The sequence below is a fragment of the Solanum dulcamara genome, chromosome 6 (genome assembly GCF_947179165.1).
Source record: "Solanum dulcamara chromosome 6, daSolDulc1.2, whole genome shotgun sequence".
NCBI lineage: Eukaryota > Viridiplantae > Streptophyta > Magnoliopsida > Solanales > Solanaceae > Solanum > Solanum dulcamara.
The window spans coordinates 57,538,425-57,565,596 of NC_077242.1; the positions used below are offsets into that span (position 1 = coordinate 57,538,425).

At 34.4% G+C, this 27,172-nt stretch overlaps 1 protein-coding gene across 1 annotated transcript; it reads right to left on the reverse strand.

Moving 5' to 3' along the window:
- Positions 1-6,797: 6,797 nt before the first annotated feature.
- On the reverse strand, positions 6,798-23,471 carry LOC129891187 (adagio protein 1-like). Its single transcript, XM_055966462.1, has 2 exons — positions 22,860-23,471; positions 6,798-8,931 (listed from the first exon to the last, which is right to left on the reverse strand). The coding sequence occupies exons 1-2, from the start codon at positions 23,132-23,134 to the stop codon at positions 7,323-7,325; spliced, it is 1,884 nt and encodes a 627-aa protein (XP_055822437.1). The 5' UTR covers positions 23,135-23,471; the 3' UTR covers positions 6,798-7,322.
- Between the last annotated feature and the right edge of the window lie 3,701 nt (positions 23,472-27,172).

Genomic DNA, 27,172 nt, shown 5'->3' on the forward strand with positions numbered 1-27,172 from the left:
CACTCTAGCAGGTGATTCTTGTTCTACCACTGGTTACATTTTTACATTGGGTGGTGGTGCTGTTTGTTGGAAATCAAAAAAACAAATTATAATTGCTAACTCTACCATGGAGGCTGAACTAATTACTTTAGCGTTAGCTAGTGAGGAAGCGAATTGGTTAAGAGATTTATTATTTCAAATACCTTATTTTGAAAAACCAATTCCTCCAATTTTAATTCATTGTGATAGCACTGCAGCAATTGGTAGAGTTCAAAATCGTTATTACAATGGTAAATCCAGACCTATAAGGAGGAAACACAGTAATGTAAGATCGTATTTGACAAGTGGTACCATTAATGTTGATTATGTCAAATCTTGTGAAAATCTTGCAGATCCTCTTACTAAGGCCTTAACAAGAGAAAAGGTCTGGAGCACATCGAGGGAGATGGGATTGAAGCCTATAAATCCATGAGTCGTATATGAGGAAACTCAACCTGGAGACTAGAGATCCTATAACCAGGTTCAATGGGAAAAACGAATCATATGATGACTTGTTGTGAAAAACAATGCACTATTTTTTATTCCCTCCCTATGATGTGAGTGCATTATTTCCTGTAGTAAATTATGAAGGTTGAGTTTAAAAAACTGTTAATGAAAATCTGTAGCCCGTATGGGTGAAGTGATAAATTTACAGGAGCACTCTCAACAGATTTCACCTATGTGAGTATGGAAGTAGGCCGCTTCCTATGAGAATTAGGTTTATTCTCAAATGCACTCATAAAACCAGAATAGCACAAGGTCGTAATATGCTGGCTTATAAAGATCGTGACAATACCTTGATTACTATGTGTGAGCAGTAATATTTTATGTCCCTTAAGCAGTCATAGTTCAAGTCTGAGACCACTACGACTCTGGAGTAAAAGTTATTGTTTCACTAAGTGGAGGTTCAATGTAGAGCACACCTTCATTATGTATAGTAATCTTCCTTCAGCTGATAAACTCCCTAATACAATATTAAAATGAGTGGGGATTGTTAGTGTGATCATTTTAACATTTTATTAAATTGCAATTTTAGCAATTGTCCATTGATGACATTTAATGTCATCTTTATTATTCTTTCTTTAGTGTATAAAAATGTCTTTCATTATCATCTTTATTTAGTGCAAGACTAAATCATTCCATTATGTATTTTTAATCTAATTATCACTAATAAGTGGTGCACTAAATCATATTATTATGTATTTTTAATCTAATTATCACTAATAAGTGGTGCACTAAATCATAATGGTGCACTAAATCATAATGGTATACTAAATGATGATAATGATGGAATTCTATTATTTTTCATCTTTGTATGATTTTCTCTCCTATAAATAAAGAGGTCTTCTTTGTTTTGAAAGAAAGATAAGAGAAGAAAAAATTGAGAGAGTTAAGTTCATATAAAAAGAGAGTTCTTATTAATTGAAGGGAGGTGTTCTTTGTGTAGAGCTTTAAACTCAACTCTTGTCCAGTGTTTGTTGAGTTACATTTTTGTGATAAGGCTATTGTATCCTGGAGGGGACAAGTCAAGAGGACTACTGCTGGACCAGTGAAACAATTTACTGCAGTGGGCTTGAATCTCCTTAAAGAGAGCGAGATATCCGCGCCTCAGCCAAGAAGTGAAGTTAATTTCTTCATTTTATTTTTCAATTGTAATTTGCAATCTTATAATTTCACCAATATAATCAACTGTTAAAGGTAAGTTGCATGGCAGCCTGCGACTTATCTTTAAGTCATGGGCCCTGTGTATCCTCCCACCCCCCACCCACCGCCACACACCATTCTCTACCCCCACCCCCATTGCCCACCCCCTAGCCCATCCCTAACCCAAAATACTTTTTATAAATTAGGCTTTACATTTTTTATAAATTTGTATAATTATATTTTAGTTTAGGCGGAACCCATCGGTGGCCCCATAAAGTTGGCACCAACTTTCACTTAGACACCTCAACTAAACTTTGTTCATTTTAGACACCTCAAGTAAGGTTCTGATGTGTCATTTTGACACTTTGTGCTGACTTGGCATATTGCGTGTGCTGCACCCATTTTAAGCGCGTGAAGACCACTTTTTTAAGAAAAAATTATTTTATTTTACTTTTCTTGTTCTTCTTCTTCTCCATTTTCTAGATGTTTTCCTCCATAACTTTGGACCCTTGATTTTGTAATCTCATTGTCATTGCCTAGATCTAGTTCTTGTTTTCCTTCTATTGTTAATTAGTAATTGATTTTTTAAAAGTAAAGTAAAAAAAATTATATCTTTGTAAAATAAATTTTTCAAAATAGTTTCTTTTGATAATGTTTCTTGATAAGACAATATGAGTGGGGAAGGAGTTGGGGTTGGGGTGGGTGGAGGTGGAGAAGACGACAACGACTGGGTGGGGTGGGTGAAGAAAACAGCTAGGTGGGGTGTTTTTTTTTTCGAAAATCACTTTTTTTAGAAGATGAATTTCTTCTTTTTTTAATTATTATTTGGGTAAAAAATGACATATGTCATCAAGTTAATGACCATTTTTTTTCTACTCAAAAGTCATTATTTTAAAATTATTTTTGATATATATATCATGTGTCATCATTTAATTGGTCACTTTGATACATCATCGGCAAGTGTATTACACACACTTTAGATATTTTGGTGATTGTAAAAAAAAATGTCAAAATAACACATCAAAACCTTACTTGAGGTGTCTAAAATGAACAAAGCTTAGTTGAGGACTTGAGGTGTCTAAGTGAAAGTTGATGTCAACTTTAGGGGGCCACCGATGGGTTCCGCCTTTAGTTTATCTTAAGTTTGTTTCTTTTAGATGAATTAAATGGGATCGTTAAACATATCAAGGGTGTTTAAAGGTGTCATTAGTCTTGCATAAATCAAAATTATTGATACTTATAATGAATTAATCCACCAAGTAATTAGTTTTTAAAAAAGATTTTTCTTTGTTCATGGTTAGTTATATGTTCAATAATATTATATATCATCATATATTATTAAAAGTGGAAATATTTAAGGTTCAACATTGAAGGAGAGCCTTGGAGTAACTGGTAAAGTTGCTGCCATGTGACCAGGAGGTCACGGGTTCAAGCCTTGGAAACAGCCTCTGGCAGAAATGCAAGGTAAGGCTGCGTACAATAGACCCTTGTGGTCGGGCCCTTCCCCGGACCCTGCGCATAGCGGGAGCTTAAGTGCACCGGGCTGCCCTTTTTTTATTTATTTTAGGTTCAACATTGGATTAAGAAAATGTCCTTTATTATTTTTTTAATTAAAAATACTTTTACTAATTTTTAAAATTAAATCAATAATGACAATTAAACTAGGCCAAATACATGGTTAGATGTTACAACTTATCATTTTTCACTTCTTGATGACTTCAATTGTTAAACCTTTTAGCTTCTACCATTGAACACATTTATTCACAATCTTTCATGTACGCAATTTCTCCCTTTATAAATTGAATAGAAAATGTTACTCTACTATACTCTGTGTTTCATCATCTTTTAGTTTTTATGTAATGTAAAATATTGTTCATTTTTTTTTGCTTATTGATGGACATTAACAATCCGCGAAGAACTACAAGGCCGCATGTACCACCATGTGTGGTACGGGTACACATAAATGGCAACAACTGCGTCGACGCAGAGGATAATCTCTATCATTAATGTATAGAAGTATAGTCCCTTTTTTTTCATTCCTAAATTTTTTTTTATGCAATGTACTACAATGATTAAAGAAATGAATCAATTTCTCCTAATTATAAGTCTGAATTTTATTTAATCATTTAGGAATAAACTTTCAATATTTGTCTACTTAATTATTACAAATCAATAAGGAGAGACTTCTCTTAAAATGGCTTTAAGGACTATTTATATTAACTTATTATGTTTTAACAACCTATCTATAATCATTAGTAGACGTGACGATGTAGCAACAACTTCTAAGTCTGTAACTTCTTAAACTATAGTACTTTTTTCCCCCTAAAATGACATGTTTTTAACTATAATTATTTCTTAGAAACATGATAAGTAATGTGATTAGAGACATTATTAAATACTTTGATTTAAGAAAGTCATCCTACTTCTTGAAACAACCCAAATGAGTAGAACAATTATTCGAAACTACATGAGTATATTAAGTTAGAAAGTTGGGAAGATTTATTTTTCGTAACAATTTTATTTCTAAAAAGTTGCAAAAGATTTCCATAAAATTCATTTTTCTCTATTCAAATTGTAAAGTAGATATATAAGATACTTCCTTACAAAGGTGTTAAACATAATGATTTAAAGTATCAAATGTTTACTTGAAATTTAAACTTTATTTTATTTAGAATTTATAAGAGAAACTAAAAAGAAAGTGGAAAAAGTTCCTTTGATTTTTTTTTCTTTATTTAAGCATTTGATATCTTTTTTTTAAAAAAAAACAACTCAAATTAGACAAATATGAATTCACATCTAGCAAGTCTAGTTATATAAAAATAAAATAAAAACGAGTAAAGCACTCCTTGCTTAATGGTTGCTACTCTTAAATTTTGATCTTGAGCCCTAAAAGCTAAAACATAATTACACTAATTTATAAAAAATGTAAAACCTAATTTATAAAAAAGGTTTTAGGTTGGGGGTGGGCTAGGGAGGGGGTGGGGAATGGTGTGGGAGTGGGAAGAGGCGCAGGGTCATGACTTAAAGGTAAGTCGCAAGCAGTGGCACAGCCAGAATTTTCAATAAGGGGGTTCAAAATTTGAAAAAATAGACACATGAACTAGTTGAAGGGGGTTTGACATCTACTATTTATACATAAAAAAAATTAACCATATATAAATAGTATAGTATTTCGCCGAAGGGGGTTCAGATGAATCCCCTAGCCGCCATGTGGCTCCGCCCTTGGTCACAGATTTTCATGTGACTTAGTAAGTCGCATCCTGCAATGTGACTTACCTTTAACAATTGATTAGCGTCCGTCAACTGATAGAGGGCAAGTCACATGGCAGGATGCGTTTTTGTCCTTTTGGTTTCGTATTGAAATCAATCGGCCTTTTGAAATTTTTGCAAAAATAAAAATAAAAATTACACCTTTTGACTCCGGACTCCAAAGAATCCTACCAAGGAAAGATGATTTACTATGTGTTACTCGAGGTGGAAACTATCAAAAATTATCCCTGTAACTTCACAAAGTAAGGATAAGATTGCATATATACTATCTTTCTCAAATTTCACTTGTGGAATTACATTTAATACATTATTATCATTGTTGCTTAATTAAAAATCACGAATCACACCAATTAAGAACACAAGCTCATTCATTTTTTCTTTTCCTGTAATCTGATTGAAGTCTAAACCCAATCCAATTTATTAATAACGTGGTGTTGTAGTTGAAAGAGAGTTTTTATAAATATTTTTTTACTTTATGTAGGAAAGTCACTTTTCCTAAATTGGAGAAAAATAAGTTCATCTGAAAAATATTTTTTAAAATATTTAAGTGAACCAAACATGACAAATTGTACCGAACACACCCAATTTCAAAAACAAAATACTTTTGTTACTTTTGTTGCATTACATATAGAACATATGACTCGGGTGAACTTAGACCCATTTTGGTCATAAAAATTATTTACTTTTTTAGGATAATTTTTCACTTTTTATTTGAAAATTGATGTTGACCATGAAAAATTCAAATTCAACTTGAAGTTGTATTTTATAATTGGAAAACAACTTATAGACTAGTTGGATTATTAGGTGTTTTTATGCCAAAATAAATCACTTTTATAATATTTGGGAAAGATTTAAAAAAAATTATTTTTAAGCACTTGTTTGAAAGCCAAAATAACAATAAGTCAAAAATAATAAGTTAGAATTCCTACTTCTCTCTTATGTTTGTGTCATTAAGTCATACACTCATCCAAGTAGGCTCATAATATGTTTTTTAACTCACTTTTCATTTTGAAGGTGTATTCAAGTATATTCAAACATGAACAGTATTTCAAATATTCTTTTAAAAAAATATACCAAACACAACTAATAACTCCATATATTTTTTTAAAAATTGACAAATATTTTAAATCTACGACCAAACACCTATTAAATTTATCAAAAGCAATTGACAATAACAACAATTGTAGCAACTTAGAGAAACTCTTCTAATATGCTTCAACAAAACTACAAAAGACTCATGTATTACCTTCTTCATTCCCAAAAAACGTTAAATATAGTTTGTCTACTCCCTCCATTTAAATTTGTTTTTTTAATTTTAATTTGATGTTAATTTTTTTTAAAAAAAACTTTTGAATATTGTGATCTTGAACATGTCATGTAAAAAACTAAAATTAACAAATTACCAAAAAATAAAAGAAGCATTTTTTAAAAAAACAGACTTGAAAAAAGCAAAAAACAGAATAATTTTCTTCTCAATGATACAACAAGAAGTAGAATAGGCTGAGACATTACTTTATGTCTTGCTTTTCCGCAACTTAAGAATATTACTAATTAAAACTATCCCCAAGTACAAACCTTTATGTTATTCTAGTACACCTCTTCAGTATGGTTTGATGTCTATTACATTAGAGCAGAATTTATTTTATCATGTGCACGTCCAAAGGATATATCAGCTGTAAGTTCCATTGTCAACAGAAAAAAATAAATTATACGAATAGAAAAACTCCGAGAACAAATTGCAAACTCTGATAGTGCTGCCACACTGCATCATAAGAATACACTTACAGATCTCACCTATATATGAGGGAAAGAACCAAAAAATCCTACATGCTGCCTAAGCTGTTTTGAGTCTGAGATGCTCAAACTGATAACAAACACGTCATGGCATAAAATGTTATTAAACATAGCAGGGGGGTAATTTGTAAATCTAATACAAACTCCCATGCATCTGGTACTGCAAATCTTTACCTTTTTTTCCCTTTACTTTTTCTATTTTTACATGTTCGCCCACAAGGGTTCCAATTACAGGACTTGAACAACACACACATCCATACACAATACAAACTAACCCAAGAATACAGAATAACCTACTGATCTATCAAGCTACACCTAAGCTTTCAACGGGAGAATAATTCAAGTGCATCAAGAGAAATCATTCCATGCAAAATTAAGCTCAATTCGGACCATATGCTCAGCATGGCTTATGAGACACACAAGAATAAACAATATAGCCACCAACTCAAGGGTACTTTCCTAATCAACTGTGCATTTGGTGCAATGCAAAAACCACACTGCAATAGGTTTGCTCGGGACTCCCTTTATTCTTGAGGCAAAATTTTCATTGTGAATTCAGTACAACACCTTCTCTTGATTATTACCTTTCTTTTTATTCATATAACAGAGCTTGCTAAAGAGAGTTCATGCAGCTCACCGAGCATCCATTCTTCCCCAGTTTGACCTCCGAGGACTATTGCTCTAGTTCCACCAACAATACATGTACTATGTCCCCAAGCAAATCTTGGAGGCCGACCAGGCACATTCAATATCCTCCATGTAGGCTTCTCTTCTGTTGGATCCAAAATGTAAAGCTGTGATGCTGAGTGGAGACCAGCAACGGACCCACCAAAGACCAGAACTCTGCCACCAGGGAGACTTACTGCCACATGATCAAGCCTTGGGGGAGGAGCAACGCCTCCGGGATTTCCCGCACCAGGCATTCCACTTCCTGTAACACATCTCCAGCAGGGTTCTTCCTCACTGAGATCCATTGTAAACACATCACTTGATCGAAAACGCAGAGGACCGCTCTTGGCAAGACCCCCAAACATAAGAATTTTCCTGCCTCCATAAACAGACAGTGTGTGGCCCAAACGAGAAGGTGGAGTCCATGTCACCGGTATCTCACGCCACACAGGTTTCTCCATAGACAGATCAAGCAGGAAAGTATCACTGAGAAGTACACCAGAATCTGCACAACCACCAGAGACTATCAACTTGGTTCCATCCAAAGTACAGGAGCTATGCCAAGATCTTGGAAGCGGAGGCGCCAAGCTAGAGATTTCACGCCATGTTGGTTGTTTGGCATCCAAATCCAACACAAAGACATCATTCAAGAGACCCTGCCTTCCACATCCGCCAAACACAACAAGATGAGATCCATTCACACAAGAGAGTGTGTGCCCCCAACGTCCAGGAGGAGGAGAACTGACTTTGACATATTTCCACTCTGGATTGCTGGAATTCAAGTCTAATACAAAAGTATCATTCATAGGTTGCATGTTTACCCCCTCTCCACCAAAGAGCACAACACGGTTCCCTACTGCACATGCACTGAAGTTGCAACGTGAAGGTTCAACAGCACCTCCAACAATTAACTTCCTCCAAGCAGCTGCTTCTAGAGTAGTTAATTCTCTAGCCAATCTACCCCAACCCAGTCTCTTAGCTCCTGGAACTGCTTCTAACACACGAGTTGTTTCACTACCCCATGCATTTTGACAGACCATACGCCAAAGATCTTCATTTTTTGTCAGCTCATAAAGCCGTGTAGAAACAGAGCCAACAGATGCAATATCTCTAGGGGTCAACCGTGAGAGAATTTTGAGCGCTAGGACCTCATCACTCAACTGCAGTATACCACAAACCCCACGATTGATAGTGCGGTTTCCTTCTGAGGCTGGTCCACAAGAAGAAAGACTAGAACGGTACCTATCCAATAGTCTTGTATGCTCCTTCACCAAGGATCCTGGAAGTGGACCCAAATCAATATTTACTTCCTTAAAGTACTGAATACCAATAATATGAGTTATCGCTTCATCATCCCCATATATTGGAGTCATCCGCAGTCTATTCATCAAGGGAGATCCATCTTTTCTAAAATTTAACAGTTCGCCCTGAAATTCAATCCCTTGGTCAATGCATCTTCTAATTTCTGCTACTACAGTTGAGTCCACAAGAGGATGTCTTCGTTTGGCATATGGACCTCTACATTGCAAGAAGCGACTGCCAAAAAAACCGAAAAAACCAGAAGTGTAAGAATGAGTGTTTGAAGTGGTAATAAAGGATAAAGAAGGCGCAAAATAAAGTGTCTTTCCACAACTATGAAGAGAACGCAAAATACTAACAACAGTAAAAATAATTACTCGAAAATTTTATTTTAAGAAGAATCACTGTATATGCCATCGACATTCCACACAGAAGTCTGAATCATGACATTAACAGCTGCTTCTAAAGTACACTGGTAGCACTATGCAAGTGATTCCAAATCACATAATCCTTCTGATTTCCAAAGCACACCTCTTCCTAACAGTTTTCTCTTCTTTCATTGGGATACTAAAATATGTTCCTTCCCCTGTTCTCTTTATGACAATTCCCTTTCATTTCTTTTACTTTATGTGGTGGACTGGCGGTGGTGTCTGGAGGATTGCAGTTAGCTGTATTTTTGCAGTACTTGTACTTTTTTTTTAAAGATGGAGAAAACACATATCTCATCCAAATACACAAGAAAGCCCACTTCCAATTTTTCTTCATAGCAGAAACTCAGTTTGGGGAACGATAACCATAGGGATGATTAAAGCTTTACCTGATTCAGGTTCCTGAGAAAATATATGAAGCAAGATACAACAGATAATTGGTTTTTACAATGATGATCTGTGACAACCTGGGAATAGAAGACATTTTAAATATATAGCACTGGTAGTTTCTGACAATGAGCTTCATCAAATTTCTCTAGATCAGCAGTGACCCCGCCCCAACACTCATCCACATATAGTTTCATAGACCAACAATAACGTACTGGATCCTAATTTCTAGGATTAGTATCAATATGTCCTCATTCCTTTCTTCCTGAAAACGACCCTGGCCCACATCCCTAAAAAGGAAAAAGAAAGAGACAAACACCAACCAAGAAGATGGGCAGATTAGAAACATGCCATAATATAACAAGGCTGAAACCTAAAGACTAGTAACATGTTCCACTCCTTCATCCAGCTACCAAGACAAGCTAAGGGGTTGGTTCAACTCGACAAGAGGCAAATGGCTAGCATTAGAACAAAAGCTGAAAAGGCAAACTTCTTCATTATCTAGTTAGTCTGTACATAGTTGTTGAGACAGCAAGTTGTAATTTTTGTGCGCTATGTTTTTTTTTTGGAGATAATATATCAGCACCTTTTTTGGCTTGACAGTGTTGTATTGACATTAGGCTCAGCCCCCCTCTGCCCCTTTTTCGCTGAATATAACACAACCCAGAGTTTAATCTGGGTAATTGAATTATTATTTTTTTTTTAAAAAGACTAGTAACATAAAAAGCAAAAAACGCGTGTCGTTGTTTATCTACTCAACTGTTGAGTACCATTTATTTTCTTTTATAACCAATCCAACAGGAGAAATTTTGACCTAATTCAGTTCACTCCAGAACCCAAGAGAAATCATAAGAAATTTAGGAATCTGAGGATGTAAAAACTATTCTTTGAACCATTGATCAAATCCATTCTGAAAGATTACTTCTGGTACAAATGCAGATTCAACTATGGCTACTAGTGAATACTGAATAGTTAGCTAGCCTAGCCCAACTTATCTCCAGCTCAACATTAACAGATCCCCCATGCCATCTGAACCAAACTCAGGGCAAAGACATCTACAAACCAGTTATATCAAAATTGCCCATCCGACTACTGCTCTCAACAAGCTTTGGGTATTCTCCAAATACCTACCTCTCTTAATCTCCCGCCCCTTCCCCCCTCTTCTCCCGCCCCAATAAACCCTCTTTCTCTAATCACTAGTTTTTTGCAATGTCCATCTCCAGTGGTCTCCCAAAACTGTGCAAGCTACAATTGACCTCCTACGACAGAGAAATTTATTTAACCACAAGACTATCAACTGCATTAACTTCTCAGTCCACCCCTTTTCCCATGATTTAGCTTCCCTCAAGCTTACACAAACAAAATTCAAGCTATAGAAATTATTGGAACTAAAGTGCTGCAACTTCTAAGCTTTCTAGCTATTACCACTATGTTACCACAAAACAAAACACATCTACAATTTATTCTTGCATGCAAAGTCAGACAACCACATCACAATCATTTCACCTAGTATGAGACATGAAAGCATGCAAATGATAAGCATTTAGGCGGACCAAAGTAAAGGAAAAAAAAAACTGCAGAGAATAAGTTGAGGTGTAGAGAACAACGCTAGAATGATAATACAAGGCATGAGAAGAGAATTAGAGAGACAAATTTAAAAGGTATTATTCATCATCATGTAAGTGTTATTCATGTTCTCTAACCAAAGTACATAATGGTTTTATTTATAGGATAGTAAAGGCATTATTTATAGGATAGTAAATTCCAAACAAGTTAAAAGTCTGTAAAAATAGGAGAACTATGTCTAACAAAAAAGAAAATATCAGATAAAACAATTAAGACATAATTATCTCAAACTAATGAATAAAACCTTATAATTAACTAAATGGATAAGATTACCCCTGCTTTTTAAAACCAAAAGAATATTAAAAATATATTAAAACTAATGATATTGCATTTGTTTTAATTGTGTAAGGCTCTCTACTTTTTGGGCTACGGCTCAAATAAGAGGTTTTCCACATTAATAAACTAATTTATTTACCCTAAATAGTGCATGAAAAGAGAATTATACAGATCTAAATTTAAAAGGTATTATTCATCATAATGTCAAATGGTATTCAAGTTTTCTAACCAAAGTACATAATGGCTTTATTTATAGGATAGTAAATTCCAAACAAGTTAAAAGTCTTAAAAACTAGGAGAACGATATGCCAAAGAAAATATCAGATAAACCAATTTCTCTAACTAGAAGACATAGTTATCTCAAACTAATAAATAAAACCTTATTATTAACCAAATGGATAAGATTATCTATGTTTTTTTAAACCAAAAGAGGATTAAAAAAATATTAAACATAATGACATTGCATTGTTTTTATTGTGTAAGGATACCTTTTGGGCTAAGGCTTATATATGAGGTTTTCCACATTAATAGACCTATTTACCCTATAAAAGAACATTGTATTTGTCGATTCAGATAGACAATTATCTCTTAGTTGGAGCAAACTAGCCTAGACAACTAAGAGCCTGTTTGAATTGGCTTATTTTAAAGCCAAAATAACTTTTCAGCATTTTTTTTAGTATTTGGTGTAAAATTATAGAAGTGCTTATAAGCACTTGATTTTAAGCTAAAATGATAAAATAAGCCAAAAGCCATAAGTTAGGATCTAACTTATGAATTTTGGCTTATAAGCCAAAAGCAATAAAAATAAGCTCTAAGACTACTAGTCCAGCTATAACAGATTTGAAAATGGAATCGAACTGATCCTCCTTGGTCCACGTAGCATCAAGCAATGATCCTCCCGTTGAAGAAGTTGTTCTGAACCACCAACTTATAGTAAATTGAATTTCATTTATAGTGATGTCTCGTGCAACGTAGTTACGTGCTCCAACTTCCAAGAGAGATCAAAAGAATGAGGAATCAAACTTCCTTGCTAATTTTTTTTGGTTTTTATCAAGCGCCCTTACTATAGCTTCTTTCTACTTGAATAATGACAAGCTGTCAGTTGGGAACTGAAAAATGGATCATTTCTGGTAGTAGACATACGAGTTTTATCGGTAATGGGGGGTGTTGAGTACAGAACAGTGAACTGGATTTGAGCTTTGATACCAAACTTATGCAGTGGAGAAGGGAGGAACGCGAGAAGAATGGAGAGAACAAAAATAAACAAGAGAGAACAAAAAAGAAATAAGAGAGAAGGAAAAAAAGATGAGGTTGTAAGGTACTATTCAAAAGTCGTGTTTTATTCAAGACAAAGGACATATAGCCTAGTGGAAAGGACTCTTCACCTCCAACCATAAGGTTGGGCGTCTGAGTTATCAAACGAACAAAGTGGACAAAATCAACATTTGCCACCTGGTTAGGGGGTTTGAGGGTAGGGGCTTCCCATATAAAAATAAGGTCATGTGTATCAAAGTCTTCCAAATAGACAACATAGTGGTCCTATATTATGGAGTGTAAAGTTCTAAACTAGTTAGAAGTCAAACTACTAGAACTGTATAACCCAAAAAAAAAATGAGATTACCTAAAACCCTCTCTAACTAATAATATGATTACCTCTGATTAATAGACAAAACCTTATCACAAATTATAAGATAAGGTTATCTCTCCACATTATAAACAATCTAAAAAAGATTATCTCCACATTATTTCTAACTAAAAGGACCTAAATAAAAATTAAACACAAATATAGTTCAATCTTTTTACTTTTATTGAGATATATCAATGCTAGAGGTTCTTATGTATTAATAAATCCCAAGCATGTTTAGCAAAGATCAGAATTGCAAAAATCAAGGGAAGAAATAAACTGATCTACTGCCTTATGGGGTAAAATCTTAACCAGGAACAAGATCTTACCTTTCATTTCATGTTATTACATAATTACTGGCTTCTAAATCCAGGATGTCGGTGTAGCTCCAGTTACATCTCCTACACACCTTCATATACCCATTTGGCAATAGATATTGCAAGCACTTTTTGGGGGGAAAATTGGCAAAATTTGTCTAGTTTTGGGAAGTATTTTTTGGCAAGAAACCCAAAATCCCAAAATCTTTTAAAAAACTGTTTTTTGGGCCAAAAAATAGTTGTTGAGTACTTTCAGAAATTTAAAACTTACCCCAAACTTTTATACAACAACAACAACCCAGTGAAATCCCACAACGTGGGATCTGGGGAAGGTAAAGTGTACGTAAACGTTACTCCTACCAAAGTAGGACGGCTGTTTCCGAGAGACCCTCGGCTCAATAGAAGCATAAAAAGAGGTCAGATAAGGCTAAGAAGTTCAAAGCGATATGGGAAAACAAATAACAAAAGCAAAATAGATAAAATAGAGTAATCAAAGTACATAAAGTAATAGATAATAACAGAAGTCAGAGCACAAGAAATTATAGTGCGCTAATGCGCCTACTAATACGGAAGAATTACAAGTCTATGTACTAGTCTTCTGCCCAAATATGGGTCCTCCACACCCTTCTATCTAAGGTCATGTCCTCGGTAAGCTGTAACTGCGCCATGTCCTTTCTAATCATCTCTCCCCAATATTTCTTCAGCCTACCCCTATCTCTTCTGAAACCATCCATAGCCATCCTCTCACATCTCCGCACTGGGGCATCTGTGTCTCTCCTCTTCACATACCCAAACCATCTCTCCTCTTCATTCAAGAGTTTATGGAAGTATGCTGCCATCTCTGTTTAATGAGGGTCTCCTCTACCAATACTTTTCCATGCTCGTCCTTAATGCACTTCACTTGATCCACATCGCGTGCCCTTCTCTCCCGCGCCCTGGCTAGCCTGAACAATTTCATATCCCCGCCTTTCTCTTCTAGTTCAGCATAAATGCGTTCAAAAGCTGTCGTTTTTGCCATCGAAACCACCGACTTCGCCTCCTTCCTTGCTATCTTATAAAGTTCCCTATTCGTCCACTTCTCCACCTCATCCTTGCTTTTTATCAGCTTCACATACGCCATCTTTTTTGCTTTCACCTTTCCTTACATTTCTCCATTCCACCACCAATCCCCTCGATACCAACCACAGCTACCTATCGAGACTCCTAACACTTCCCTTGCGACAACCCTAATACAACTAGCCGTCCTATCCCACATCTTGTTCGCATCCCCACTACTATCTCAGGCCCCCCATATCCTTCAATTTCTCTCCCATCTCCAGGGCATAGCCGTGGTCAAACTCCCCCATCTGATCCTAGGTCGGTTATCCCCGACCCTCTTCTTCCTCGTCATCTTGATCCCTAAATCCATCACCAAGAGCTTATGTCGGTTCATAAGGTTGTCGATCGGAATGACCTTACAGTCTTTGCACAGACCTTTATCATCCTTCCTAAGGAGTAAAAAATCCACCTGAGTCTTAGCCATCAAACTACAGAAGGTTACCAACTGGTCCTCCTTCTTTGGGAAACTCAAATTGGCTATCACCAACCCAAAAGCTCTTGCAAAATTCAAAAGTGAAACTCCTCCTCCATTTCTGTCCCCGAAGCCAAAGCCTTCATGCACATCATCATACCCTCCTGAAATAGACCCGATGTGCCCATTGAAATCCCCTCCCACGAAAAGCTTCTCAGTAGGCGATATACCTCCCACTAACTCGTCTAAATCCTCCCAAAAGCGCCTCTTATCCTCCTCACCTAAGCCCGCTTGTGACGCATAAGAACTAATAATGTTCAACATAATCCCTTCAACGACCACCTTAATCGACATCATCCTATCAGTGACTCTCCTAACCTCCACCTGATCTCTTAAATCACTGTCTACTAAAATGTCTACCCCATTCCTATACTTTGATCTACTAGAGAACCAAAGCTTATACCCGTCTACCTCCTTAGCTTTAGAACCTACCCATTTGGTCTATTGGACACAAGCTATATTAATCTTCCTCTTCTTTAGAATCTTAACTAGCTCTATGGATTTTCCCGTTAACGTCCCAATGTTCCAAGAACCTACTCTCAGTCTAGACGCTCCTTTAACCCACTTACCCCTCCTTACCCCCGTCCCTGAGCGAGAACATGACCCTAGTCTACCATCACTATCCAAAGCCACAAAAACGCGTATGAACTAATAAATTGTTCAAAGGTCTAAAGTCAGCAAAATGTAACTACAACTGTATGAGCAAAGAATAGATATGAAAACTGGAGGTACCAACTCCAGTTAAACAAATAATCAAAAATATCTGAAGGATTTACAGAAGTGAAATCTTCAAACGACATCGAAGTAGCTCACAAATTCTCAAACTAAAAAATACCTAGCATTCTATTATCCTTGAAGTTAAAAACTCAAAATATTCACACTATTTGATGCTCATCTGGAAGAAGTAATAAACACATAATCAGCTCACAAATTGTCAAACCGACAAATCCTTGCACACAAAAATATCCAAAACTTCACACTGTTTAATGCTCGTCTGGAAGAACTAATAAGCATATAATTTATAATCAATGATATCAGAAATGAAATCTTCAAAAACGGCATAGAAACAGTTGACAAATTCTCAAAACTCTAATAAAGGCTATTGCATCAATTAATCGAAGTACAGGATAAAAATATCGATGAAATGAAACCTAACAATACCGCAACACATAGCCATTTTACAAGCATAAGAGCCTTACCCCAAACTTTTATATTTTATGAAAAAAGTCCATCTACTTATGACTCCAACTAATTCAATCTACCCTTTCCCCTCATTAAAAGAACTCCTGATCTGGCGATGCATGCTCACTGTGAAGAGATTGTTTGTAAATGTGGGAAGATTATATTAAAAAATAGCTAGTTTCTACCGTTAATATTATTTATTTTTTCCGCACAGATGGATCTTCGTGACAAATTGTAGTAGCCAGTAATTGTGTTTCTAGTAGTTTTTATTAAATAAAGCGTTATAATTTTAGGAAAATGTATTATCTAGTTCATTAAAAATGATAATTTTGTGTCAATTTATGAGTATAAATCATGTTTCATGTTGTTTTTTTCAAAAAAAAAGTGAATTATGCTTTCCAAAAACTATGGCCAAATACATGTTAAAACTTCAATTTAAACTTCACCCAAATTAGGTTCCCGAAAAATATTAGGGAATCTAACGCTAAACATTAGTGAAATATAGATGACTATCAAACATTTTTTTGCTGGAGTAGTCATCATACTGTAAATAATTCTGTTCAGCTATTTTTATCTTATTAGCTACTTAGGAAGCATTTAGAAGGTCTCACTGTTCAGGAGCTAACTCTTTTTTGCTGCAGCTTGTAAATTCCAGTATCTACTGGATGCATTTATTAATGAATCTCCATTTACCTGGTCAAAAAATCATGGTTGTCGGTCCAGGTATTCTTGATTTAATCATAATTTATCCAAGCTGGAAAACCATTTTAACCTACAGTGACTAACAAACCTAATGTTTCTCTCCAGACCCCATGATCACTTATCAACTCAAATTCTCATCTTTCTAGTCCTCTGTTCACCATCCGCTGCCTATCCCCAGAGCCCTTTCAGCCCAACTAGTCTTCACATTTTACCCATACAACTTGAAAAGGGAAAATTAACATTCTCAGAACTCCCTTCTATTTTTCTAACTCCCAGATTACATCCTAAAAGCACAACTGCAGAGATGCAACCCTAAATTTAAAAAAAAGGAGCAAGAGAGAGGGGAAAGGGGGGCTAAGAATACCTTCAAAAGTGGAGACAGATCAGAAGAAAGACAATTTAAACTGCACATAAGGATACAATATACTCTTAAAAAGCTTTGGAATGCTCATCAATACAGATTACATAGAACTGTTTGCTATTTTAGGTACTTCCCAAACCAAAAAGTGAGACCAAATTTTATTTAGTTATTCACGTGCTTATTAAGCTACAATGATAAGATAATCACATAGCAGATCAATAAGTCAAAGCATATTAAAGTTGCAGACAGTTAACCCTATATTTTAAAAAAATGGGCGATACTTTAGACGACACAATCCCAAAACAGACACGTATAATTTCTCAAGTTCGATAGCTGTAACTACATGTTTCTTTTCATGGCAAGTCCGTTCTATTTCATCTTAGGTGCTTACTTGCAGCCTGATAATGGGCCCCGAGCCTCTTTTTGAAATTCTTGAGATGCACGTGTAGGATGGATAGCCTTTGGTAAATAAAAACCCTTGATCCCATAGTTTCTTACACCAATAACAACAAAAACAATATTAATTATGCCTCAATCCCAAACAAGTTGGGTTAGCTATATGAATCCATACTGGCCATGATTCTCCATATAAATTCATTTGAGGCCAACATTATGTAGGATAAAAATAAATTAAAGAATGCTAGAAATATTCTATATTTTCTACTAGCATAAAAATCTCTGAAAGCTAAAAGACTATTTGAAAGAATAGGACCCAATGTAAACATACTAACATATTCCCAACTAATTGTTATTGGCCATATAGATCTTCTTTAATTATGTCCTATTTCCTACTAAGTTTGCATGGATTCTAAGAGATGACCAAACCCTCTCAAGTGACCTTTCTCGCACTTTATCCCAATGTGCATTGTGCTACTTGCACCTTCAGATGGACATGGAATTTTAATCTCGTCGGATCTTTTTTTCTTTGATCAGGTAATCTTGTCTGATCTTGTATGGTGTCCATTCAGCGTATATCTACAACACTCATCTTGCAATGTGTCGAATTTCAGCAGCTCAACATTGACTCTCATTTAAAATTGACGGTCTTATAATTGAATTATAAAACTACCTTTCACTTTAGTACGCATCCTTCTATCACAAAACACCCTAGGAGTACTTCTCCACTTCTCCCTTTCAACCATTTCATTTTGATCCCATATTCATTTCTCAATGTGAGCACAACTAAGGAGAAACAAATCACCAACTGCTATCCAAAGCTATCATTTCCTCCTCTCCACTTCTTGAGGATGAGTACCAAATGCAGAAGCAACAACATAAAACTAATTTTTTGGATAAGTTAAAGAAGAAGCAAAAAACTACATAAGCATCTCCAAACTAAATATAACTTTGCCGAGGTGCTTGTGCATATCCATGCAATTGAATTTTGTACAATTCGCTTACACTCCAATACTAATACCCACAATCCAATCAAATATCCTGTTGAGAATTAATAGTTTTCCGCACGATGATCGCAATACCAAAATATACAAGAACACCCACGTCCCTCTTCCAGAAATACGATTCAAGTTGACTTATCTGTGTGATGATTCATGCTAAATTAATTGAACATCATCTGCTATACTTTTTGCTAAGAGTTAACACCAAAAACAACATACAAAAACGTTTCCATGTGAAAGACAGGATCGAAATTTATGTGTCACCCTCATTATTTCCATTTGGGTTCTTAGCCATCAACTAGATCTAGACGAGTCAAAACGTTTAACTGCAATATTGAAGAAATATTAGGCCTAAGGCATCACTTAGAATGTACAGAAACACATCATGTGATCCCCACTTTGCCATCTCCACCTTAACAAACAATAACCACCAAAAAGAATTAAGTCCATGATCAATACAAACTCGGGGGGATGGAGGCTTGGTGGCAGACGATTTGCTTAGTTAATTTTTTTTAGGATGAACCTACTTCTGAGGAATTTACTCCATCGAAGTGACCTTTTCTTAGGATGGTAGAGTGGATCCAACCTGCGTACACCTAAGTTATTCAACCAGATACCTGCTTCCTCTCACCAGTACAGGAATTCCTGAGTAACTCTACCCACCAAGATTTAGGCAGATTGGAAGACATCATCTAGCTTTTATTGTCTTTGCTAGGATTTGAACCTAAAAATTCACAGTTCTTCTTCCACTCTATTTACCATTAAGTCATCCTTTGAATTGAAATGACATTTCCTTCTAGCATTCGTATATAAACTTATTTTCAATGGTTGAAAATCAATAATATTACAAGTTAAACCATTTTCTGCAATCATAACTTGAAGCCAAATACTTAGGCTACAAATATGTAGCTCCCTTTTTGCGTTTTACGTGGTATCATACTTTTGCCTATTGCAACAAGATACAAACACCATGTTTGGAGCTATGGCTTAGTTAAGTAAGCATGTCTTCAAGTGCGCAGTTACCATTACAAGAACTAAAATTCATTGGGATTTAGGTCAAAGGGTACTTTAAACATAAGCTCAACATTAGAAATTTTGAAAATGTATGTAGGCCTAAATTAAGCCATTAATTATGTCTTTTTTAAGTTTTGAGGTGGCAAATGATTAAAGAGCCTACTATATGTAATCTTTTTATGAACAAAAAACTTATTAATGGACACAAAAAAACACATACACAACAAATATACCAGAAAGTAAAAAACCTTAGAAAAAGATATGATTTTCTATAAAAGTCAACCAATCTTCTATATAAATAGGAATCTTAAAGGTATACAAAAAGCATAGCCTCCTTCACACTTCACAAATCATTTTCTACAATAAGGATAAAAGGCTACTCCTTAAGTGTACAAAATAATTTTCTACTCCTTTAAAAGTTATCCTATTTCTCTCCCTCTAAATTGTAAAGTGCTAGATGAGCCACATCCCACACCCAATTCTCCCCTAACTACTGAGTGTCCAATTGAACATAGCTTCCTTTACGGTGCATGGAATTACCCACAGAAGACCAAACTATCTCATGATTTCCCAACACAAATGTGAAGCTACCTTGCAATGTAAAAGAAGATGATCCACATATCACCCAAACTTTTGCACATGAAACACGACGTATGTGATCTTTCTCTCCATCTCAAGTATCACCCCCTCGTGGCTAGCGAGGTGAAAGATACACATTTCTCGATACTCTAGGGATACATGTCGAGAGGTATGGGAAAACTGACTCCTTTATTAGAAGCTTCTCATGAGAGGACTACACAGAAAATACACCACTACTTCCCACCCCTCATCTCAGTACATCATGACAACCATGTGTAGTACATTGTTTATGAAGCAATTCTACCAACCTTGATATTATGCAATGTCCCAGTTTGCTAGTGTCTCCTAAATCTCAAATCAAAAAGAACTTCTCCACCTTTAGAAGGGTCATACAAGATTGAGGAAGTGATATACATTATACTAAGAAATTGAGGGAATGATGGGGACAATACAATGTGTAGTGGGAGAGGAATAAGGAATTTGGCATTGAAGTACAAGGAAGGTTAAGAAGAAAGTGTGGTACAAGAAAGCAACGACAAAGATCGATTTCTTTGTGTGGTGTTTTGTGAGGAATGCAAATTGATGGAAGAATATGTAAGGAAAGAGGAGAGCTATAGTGAGTTGGTGGTAGAATATGTAAGGAAAGAGGAGAGCTATAGTGAGTTGGTGGTAGAATATGTAAGGAGAGTAGAGAGGACACTGACCATATCTTTCTACATAAGTTGCATCCTTGCTACTCAATATTGCTTGGTTTGCAATGAAAACAGTAGAAGAAACAGTAATCTGTAGGAGGATCCTAGGCGATGAGCAAGAGCATGTTTTGGCAAGTATAAAATAAACGAAATATGAGGGGTTTTACAAGGAATAGGAGATTGTTTCTCAGTGTTTGTGTGTAATACTTATATTATAAGTTCCATTTATTACATGTACTTGATGTAAAGAAACGTTAGTGGAGTGTATTAAGGGATGGGGACTTAGGCTACTAGCTTTATGTCAGATGTTCAAAAGGATCTACTATCGGTAGAAATTTCAAATTAGCTTGTGCTTACATTGTAAACTTCTAGCCTAAGTTCTACCAATGCTGCAGAAATACGATTTTTCCAATCAAATTGACTTAACAAGATTATAGCAGAAGACTTAAGAGTATATCTACCTACGAAAGTATGGGCAAGAACTTGGTTGCATTCTTAATTTACTGAAGTTGAACTTAATACTACCACAAAACTAATTTTTTTCACCACTCATATTGCATCATTGAACACAATTCTTCAGCAAATAGGGGACACAATGAAACATCACATAGTCATAGATTCAAAACCAGGGAGTGGTGAATCGCCTATACCTATCATAATACTCAAAAGTTCTCTAAATTTTTCCCATTTAACTGTTTGAATTAGTGACAATAAAAGAAGAACGGGGCTTTTTAGAGCTGAACAGCACCTGGAATGAATGTCTAAGGATATGATCCTAATACAGGACAATAAGAATTCTAAGGACCTTTTTCTAAGACCATAACAAGCATTCACGATATGCAAGCAGAAGAATAGGAATCAGGCATTGAAACATTCCCAAAAAGGTAAGGTATTTTCCATTTTCCCTTTGCCATTGATCAGTATTGCTTCATTTACTTTTCTGTTATATTTTCCCTTGAATTCCCACATGTGACAATACCAGGTCTGCAATACATCCGTCAGTTTTCTAAGCCAAGAAAATATAACCATCCTTTATCATGTAAGAAGTTGTTGCTACACAATAAGACATCTACTACACCTTTCAACTAAATTTAACTTCCCGAATTCCAACAAAACAAAAAAAGGACAAAAGGAACAAAGTTAGTTTCACCCTTGCATCCAAAAACCCTGCCTTCTTGGCTGATTCTTCATAACAAAAGTATTAACCACATAATAATAATAACAATAATAACAATGATAAAGAAGGAACAGTTAAAGATTTGGAAAATCAGTTGCGCGCAAGCTCAAATGGAAGACTAGCAAGTTACTTTACACAGGGCAGGATGAAATATTTCCAAAGAGAAGTCAAAGAGTTCCACCAAATAACTAAAAGTCAAGCCAATGCATGATGTAATAGCTGCTAAATGTCTACGGAACCTGTAGTTATCTCCTTTAGGCATATAAATAGACCATTACTAATCTACTAAAGAAACAATGAAGCACAATAATCCGCATTGCATTCTCGTCACCTTTTTCTACTTTAAGATCAAGCAGTAAAAATTAGCATTATCTTAACACTTATCCCAATAAAATTAATAAATTAACTACATACTACTTCATTCCACCTCAACTGATTTATCATCCCGCCCTACACTCTAACCCAGTATCTTATCCTTATCCAAACAAACCCAACCTAAATTATCAGCTCCAGAACTTGATGTCTGTGTCATGCCTTTAGTTAAGCAAAACATGATTGATTGAGCTAAAAAATTGCAAATAAACTGAGTCTTAAGATACTAAATCTATAGTATGAATTACGTAAATTAACAAGAATGGGTAACATACACAAAAATCACTGATGCACGTTACAATATGTACATCCAATGGTAATCAGGTGTTTGTATTTTTTTGGTAGGTATAATTCCCCATATGTCTGATTAAAATGGAGATTTTAACAAGAAGAATCTGAAAATCAAAGAAAAAAAAGACAAAAATATACAACAAACTATGAAACTAGAGATAAAAATTTACCAGTTTCGGCCAAGGACTTCTTCAGCACGGTAACCAGTGACCATCTCAAAGACAGAATTGACATATATAATTGGATGGTCAGGCTCTAAAGCATCGGTAACAACAAAACCACAAGGCGCCGGTTGCAATAGCGAGTCAATAGGGAAAGGCAAGGCCGCACCACCACCACTCAACATAAACCCTAGCTTTTCGCCATCCTCTAATTCGTCCTCAACTTCTTCCTCAAACACGTCATCTTCTTCTCCACTCAAATCCGAGTTGCTGTCCCACTCCATCACGAAATTCACCCCCTGTATATCTTCTTCTTCACCCCATCCTCGTGATTTGAACTTAAATTCGAAACAAAATGCTTCCTTTCTGGATAAACACCAATTTTGGTTATTATGGTTCGATTGAGTTTTTAGGGTTTTTGAAGCAATAAAAATGAGTGGTCGGCGAAATTGTATGAGTTTTTAACAAAAAAATATTAAGAAAAACAGAGCGATCCACAGAGACGAAAAAATGTGCAAGGCGTGTATTCACCGCCTTTGGATGATATCGGCTGGCGTTGGATGGTTTGTGTGGAAAAACAAAAAAATCTTTGGTTTGGGGGATTTTCGTGTTATCTTTAGCTTACCCAATATGCCCCCTCTCCTTAGTATTTATGCCATTATTATTACTTTAAACAACTCCTTATTTTTCATGTCATTATTATCACTTTAAAAATTACTATTAATTTTGTGTCAATCTCACTATAGTTGGCCAACCTTTTAGGAAACTTAAAAATAAGCTTTGAAGTATTTTGATAATTTAAAAAATGGTAATTTCTGAGACTTGTTCTCACATTTAGGGTCTATTTGGAAAGTCATCTGGTAATTGAAATTAGTGTAATTATCAGCGTAGTAATTACCAAGCTTGTAATTTAATTACACAATCTAGTAATTACTCTGACCTATTTGTTTGTCACAGTGTAATTACAAGTGTGTTGTTTGGTTGCACAAGTGTAATTACAAGATTATATTATATTTTAAAAACAAAAGTTAATTATCTAAAAATTAAATTTTTATATTAGACAAATAACTGTATTTATAAATAATATTAAATTAAATATCTAAGATATATATTGTCTTCTGAAAATATATTAATTAGTAAACATATGTTCTTAACTAACATTATAAAAAATCAAATTTATATTTTTCAAATTAATATATTTTAATTAAATTAATCATAAAAACTAAAAATACAAGATTTATACGAAAATCATGAAATGCATGTTTGACAAAAATATCAAATATTATAAATATAATATCATAGTAAAGTTATTAAAATAGTTGACAAAAAAGATAATTTATCAAATCTAATAAAAAAATAAGTGGCTTGTAATATGAAATATCAAGCAAATACTACTAAAAGAAATGAAACTAAAAATATAACATAAGTTCTAAATTCAAAAAAAAAATAATTAACATAATACTCTTATGTCAAATTTTAACATAACATACATAAATATGATTTAAAAAGAAAAAGCGTATGTTTATAACTTTATTCAAAAATTAATTCAACTTTAATTTAAAAATTAGAATACTAATAAAATCATGCTAATGAAAAAAATAAACATAGAATAAATAAATAAATAAAAAATATAATATGAAAAATTGCATGGAATCACATGAAGTAAAGGATGACAATGAGAAGAAAATAGAAAATAAATATTATAAAAAATATATATTTTTAAAAAACATTAGAATAATAAAAATAAAACTAATTTAAAATAAAAAAATAAAAAAAAATAAACTAAAATGAAAAAAATAAAAATTGAAATAAAAGAAAGAAATTCAAAAGTAATTAGCTTGTAATATTACCATGTAAATAACTAACAATTCACAGTCTCTCCGGGTGGATTGGAGAGTATAATTACACCCTGCCAATTACACCCAATTACATGTTACCCAAGTAATTACCTGGCCAACCAAACAGGTCAGATAGTGTAATTATACCTAATTACACCAAATTCAATTACCAGGGTGGCTTTCCTTCTTTTCATCGTCTGTGAATTGGTTGGGCTGAAGCGAGAGAGAGCTTCTCGGTAGAGGTAGTCAAGCTAAGAGACCCTTAATTTTACATAATGTTCTCTTGTGATTTCAATTATTACACTCACTTTCCTTGTTATGAATTTTTTGTAACCAAACTTATTTTTATGATAAATCTTATTCAATATTCTAGAGCTGTCCTTTTTGACATTATATTTGGATATTAATTTGGAAAAAACAAAATCTTCAAAGTTAATTTTAAATTTTAGATGTGATTGGTATACGTAATAGCGCGTTGCACTGATATATTTATTTCACAAAACATCAAATAGCTTAAATATTTTTACATGTTTGTCCTTTATTATTTTTATGTTGTATTATAAATTAACTTTTTCTTCATTGTTAACAATTTATCAATTCTAACTTTTCAGATGAAATGTTAAATATCATAAGACTAAATAACATGTTGGTACATTTTGCAAATATTTTTTTCGAATTCAAAAGGTTCAAAATATTACTTACAGTTTTAAATTCGTGTAAATTTATAATAGAAAAATGATTTAAAATAGCATGAATATAAAATAATTTAATAATAATACAAACATGTACATAATTTATAATACCCTGCAAGTTGGAAAATTAAGACGAAAAGAAAAGAGTTTAGGAAATTCATGGTGTAAGGTTTCTACAAGGTCATGTAAGGACTGTATAGGGCTATACGATTCATAGAATGCAGTCATAGAAAGGAAATCTTGAAAAGTTAGAAAATGTTGTTGGACCAAGTTTTTATGGACGGATGTACGACTCGTACAAAAGTCTATGAACCGAATGGCCATCCGTAGAAACAACCTAGGGAAAATTGTAAAAGGGGGAGTTGGACGATCACTTGTACGACCCGTTGAAGTTATGCATGCACTGTGATTTTTATGAACTATAATTTACAGATGCTTCTAGATACAGTATCAACATGAATTTTTATGAATTATGATTTAAGGATGCTTCTAGATGAAGTATCAACATTAATTTTATGAAAAGCTTATCATGATTAGGATGTTTTAGATAAGTATCTCTTATAAATTGATTATGTTATGAATCATGATATGTTGAAAGGGATTACTCTTATGAATTTCAAGTGTGTAATGATGAATTTGGTATCACTATATTCTTACCATCTCCTGAGATTATGATATGTTCATGTTTATATATATTATTTCGTTGAGAGAATTACCTAGCATCGAGCGGACTTTGGTATGGAGGTTCTTCCGTTAGTAGAAGTCGAGTCTCTAGAAGTAATCCCCTAGTCCCATAACTATGTGCCACCGTAGGAGAAATGGGCATTTGTTAGTTGAGGCTTGATCCCTTATAGCTTTATGGTTCCACTTAGGTGATGTTCATGGTTCTTACCTTGGAAAATCAAACAAACTTTTTTTCGACGTGGGGTAGGCACTAGACTTCATGTTATAGCTCACATGGTTTATGTTGGTTAAAGGTATCTCTGACTATGACTTATGACTCTTACTATGATATGTTCTCATTATGATTCTCTTATGATTTTCTTATAAATACTGCATTGACCATGTTTTATGCTTCTAATGATGCTTTTAAAGGATTTCATTATGTTTTAGCTTGGTTATTACATTATCAAGTTTTATGGCATGGATTACACATTCTCCATACTCAGTACATTCTATAGTACTAACGCATACTCTTTTGCTTATATTGTTTCATAATATAGGTCACGAAGCTCCTACCCATTCTTATGGCTAGTATAGGTTTATATTGGTGTGCTTTGATTGGTGCATCTCTATGCTTCGAGGGAGCAACCACTTATGCCATCTTTTATTTTAGACTCATTTCACTTTTAAAAGTCTTGGGTGAGCTAGGGCTTGTCCTATACCCTGTCTATGTTAGTAGAGGCTTGTCAGACTAGTATGATTTCATATTTATTTTATATGTTATGTTTAGATTCTCTTTTATTGAGACTTTTATTTCTTTTAGATTTATCTTCTGCATTTAAGTTAACCCTTAATTATCATGTTATCCTACGTCATGCTATGCTAAGAGGCTTGTTTAGGATCTTTCAAAATCTTATTCATCATGTCGTATCTAGGGTCTAGCTTGAGTCATCACAAATTTGGTATCAAATCATCTGGTTCAAGTTTCCTAGGGTGTTTGACAAAGTCGTGTCGAATAGAGTTGTTCATGGGTATAAATCGCACCATATTTATGAATAAGAAGCTATAAGGCCTTTAAGAAACTTCACTTCTTTCATCACTCTTAAGTCGTGCGATAGAGTTGGACTTT

Bases quoted from the DNA above. Each gene is read 5' to 3' on its own strand.
- LOC129891187 (XM_055966462.1), bottom strand. From the start codon at position 23,134: ATGGAGTGGGACAGCAACTCGGATTTGAGTGGAGAAGAAGATGACGTG. The intron at 8,932-22,859 runs GTAAATTTTTAT...TTTTTTTGGCAG, and splicing joins GAAGTCCTTGGCCGAAACTG to TCGCTTCTTGCAATGTAGAG.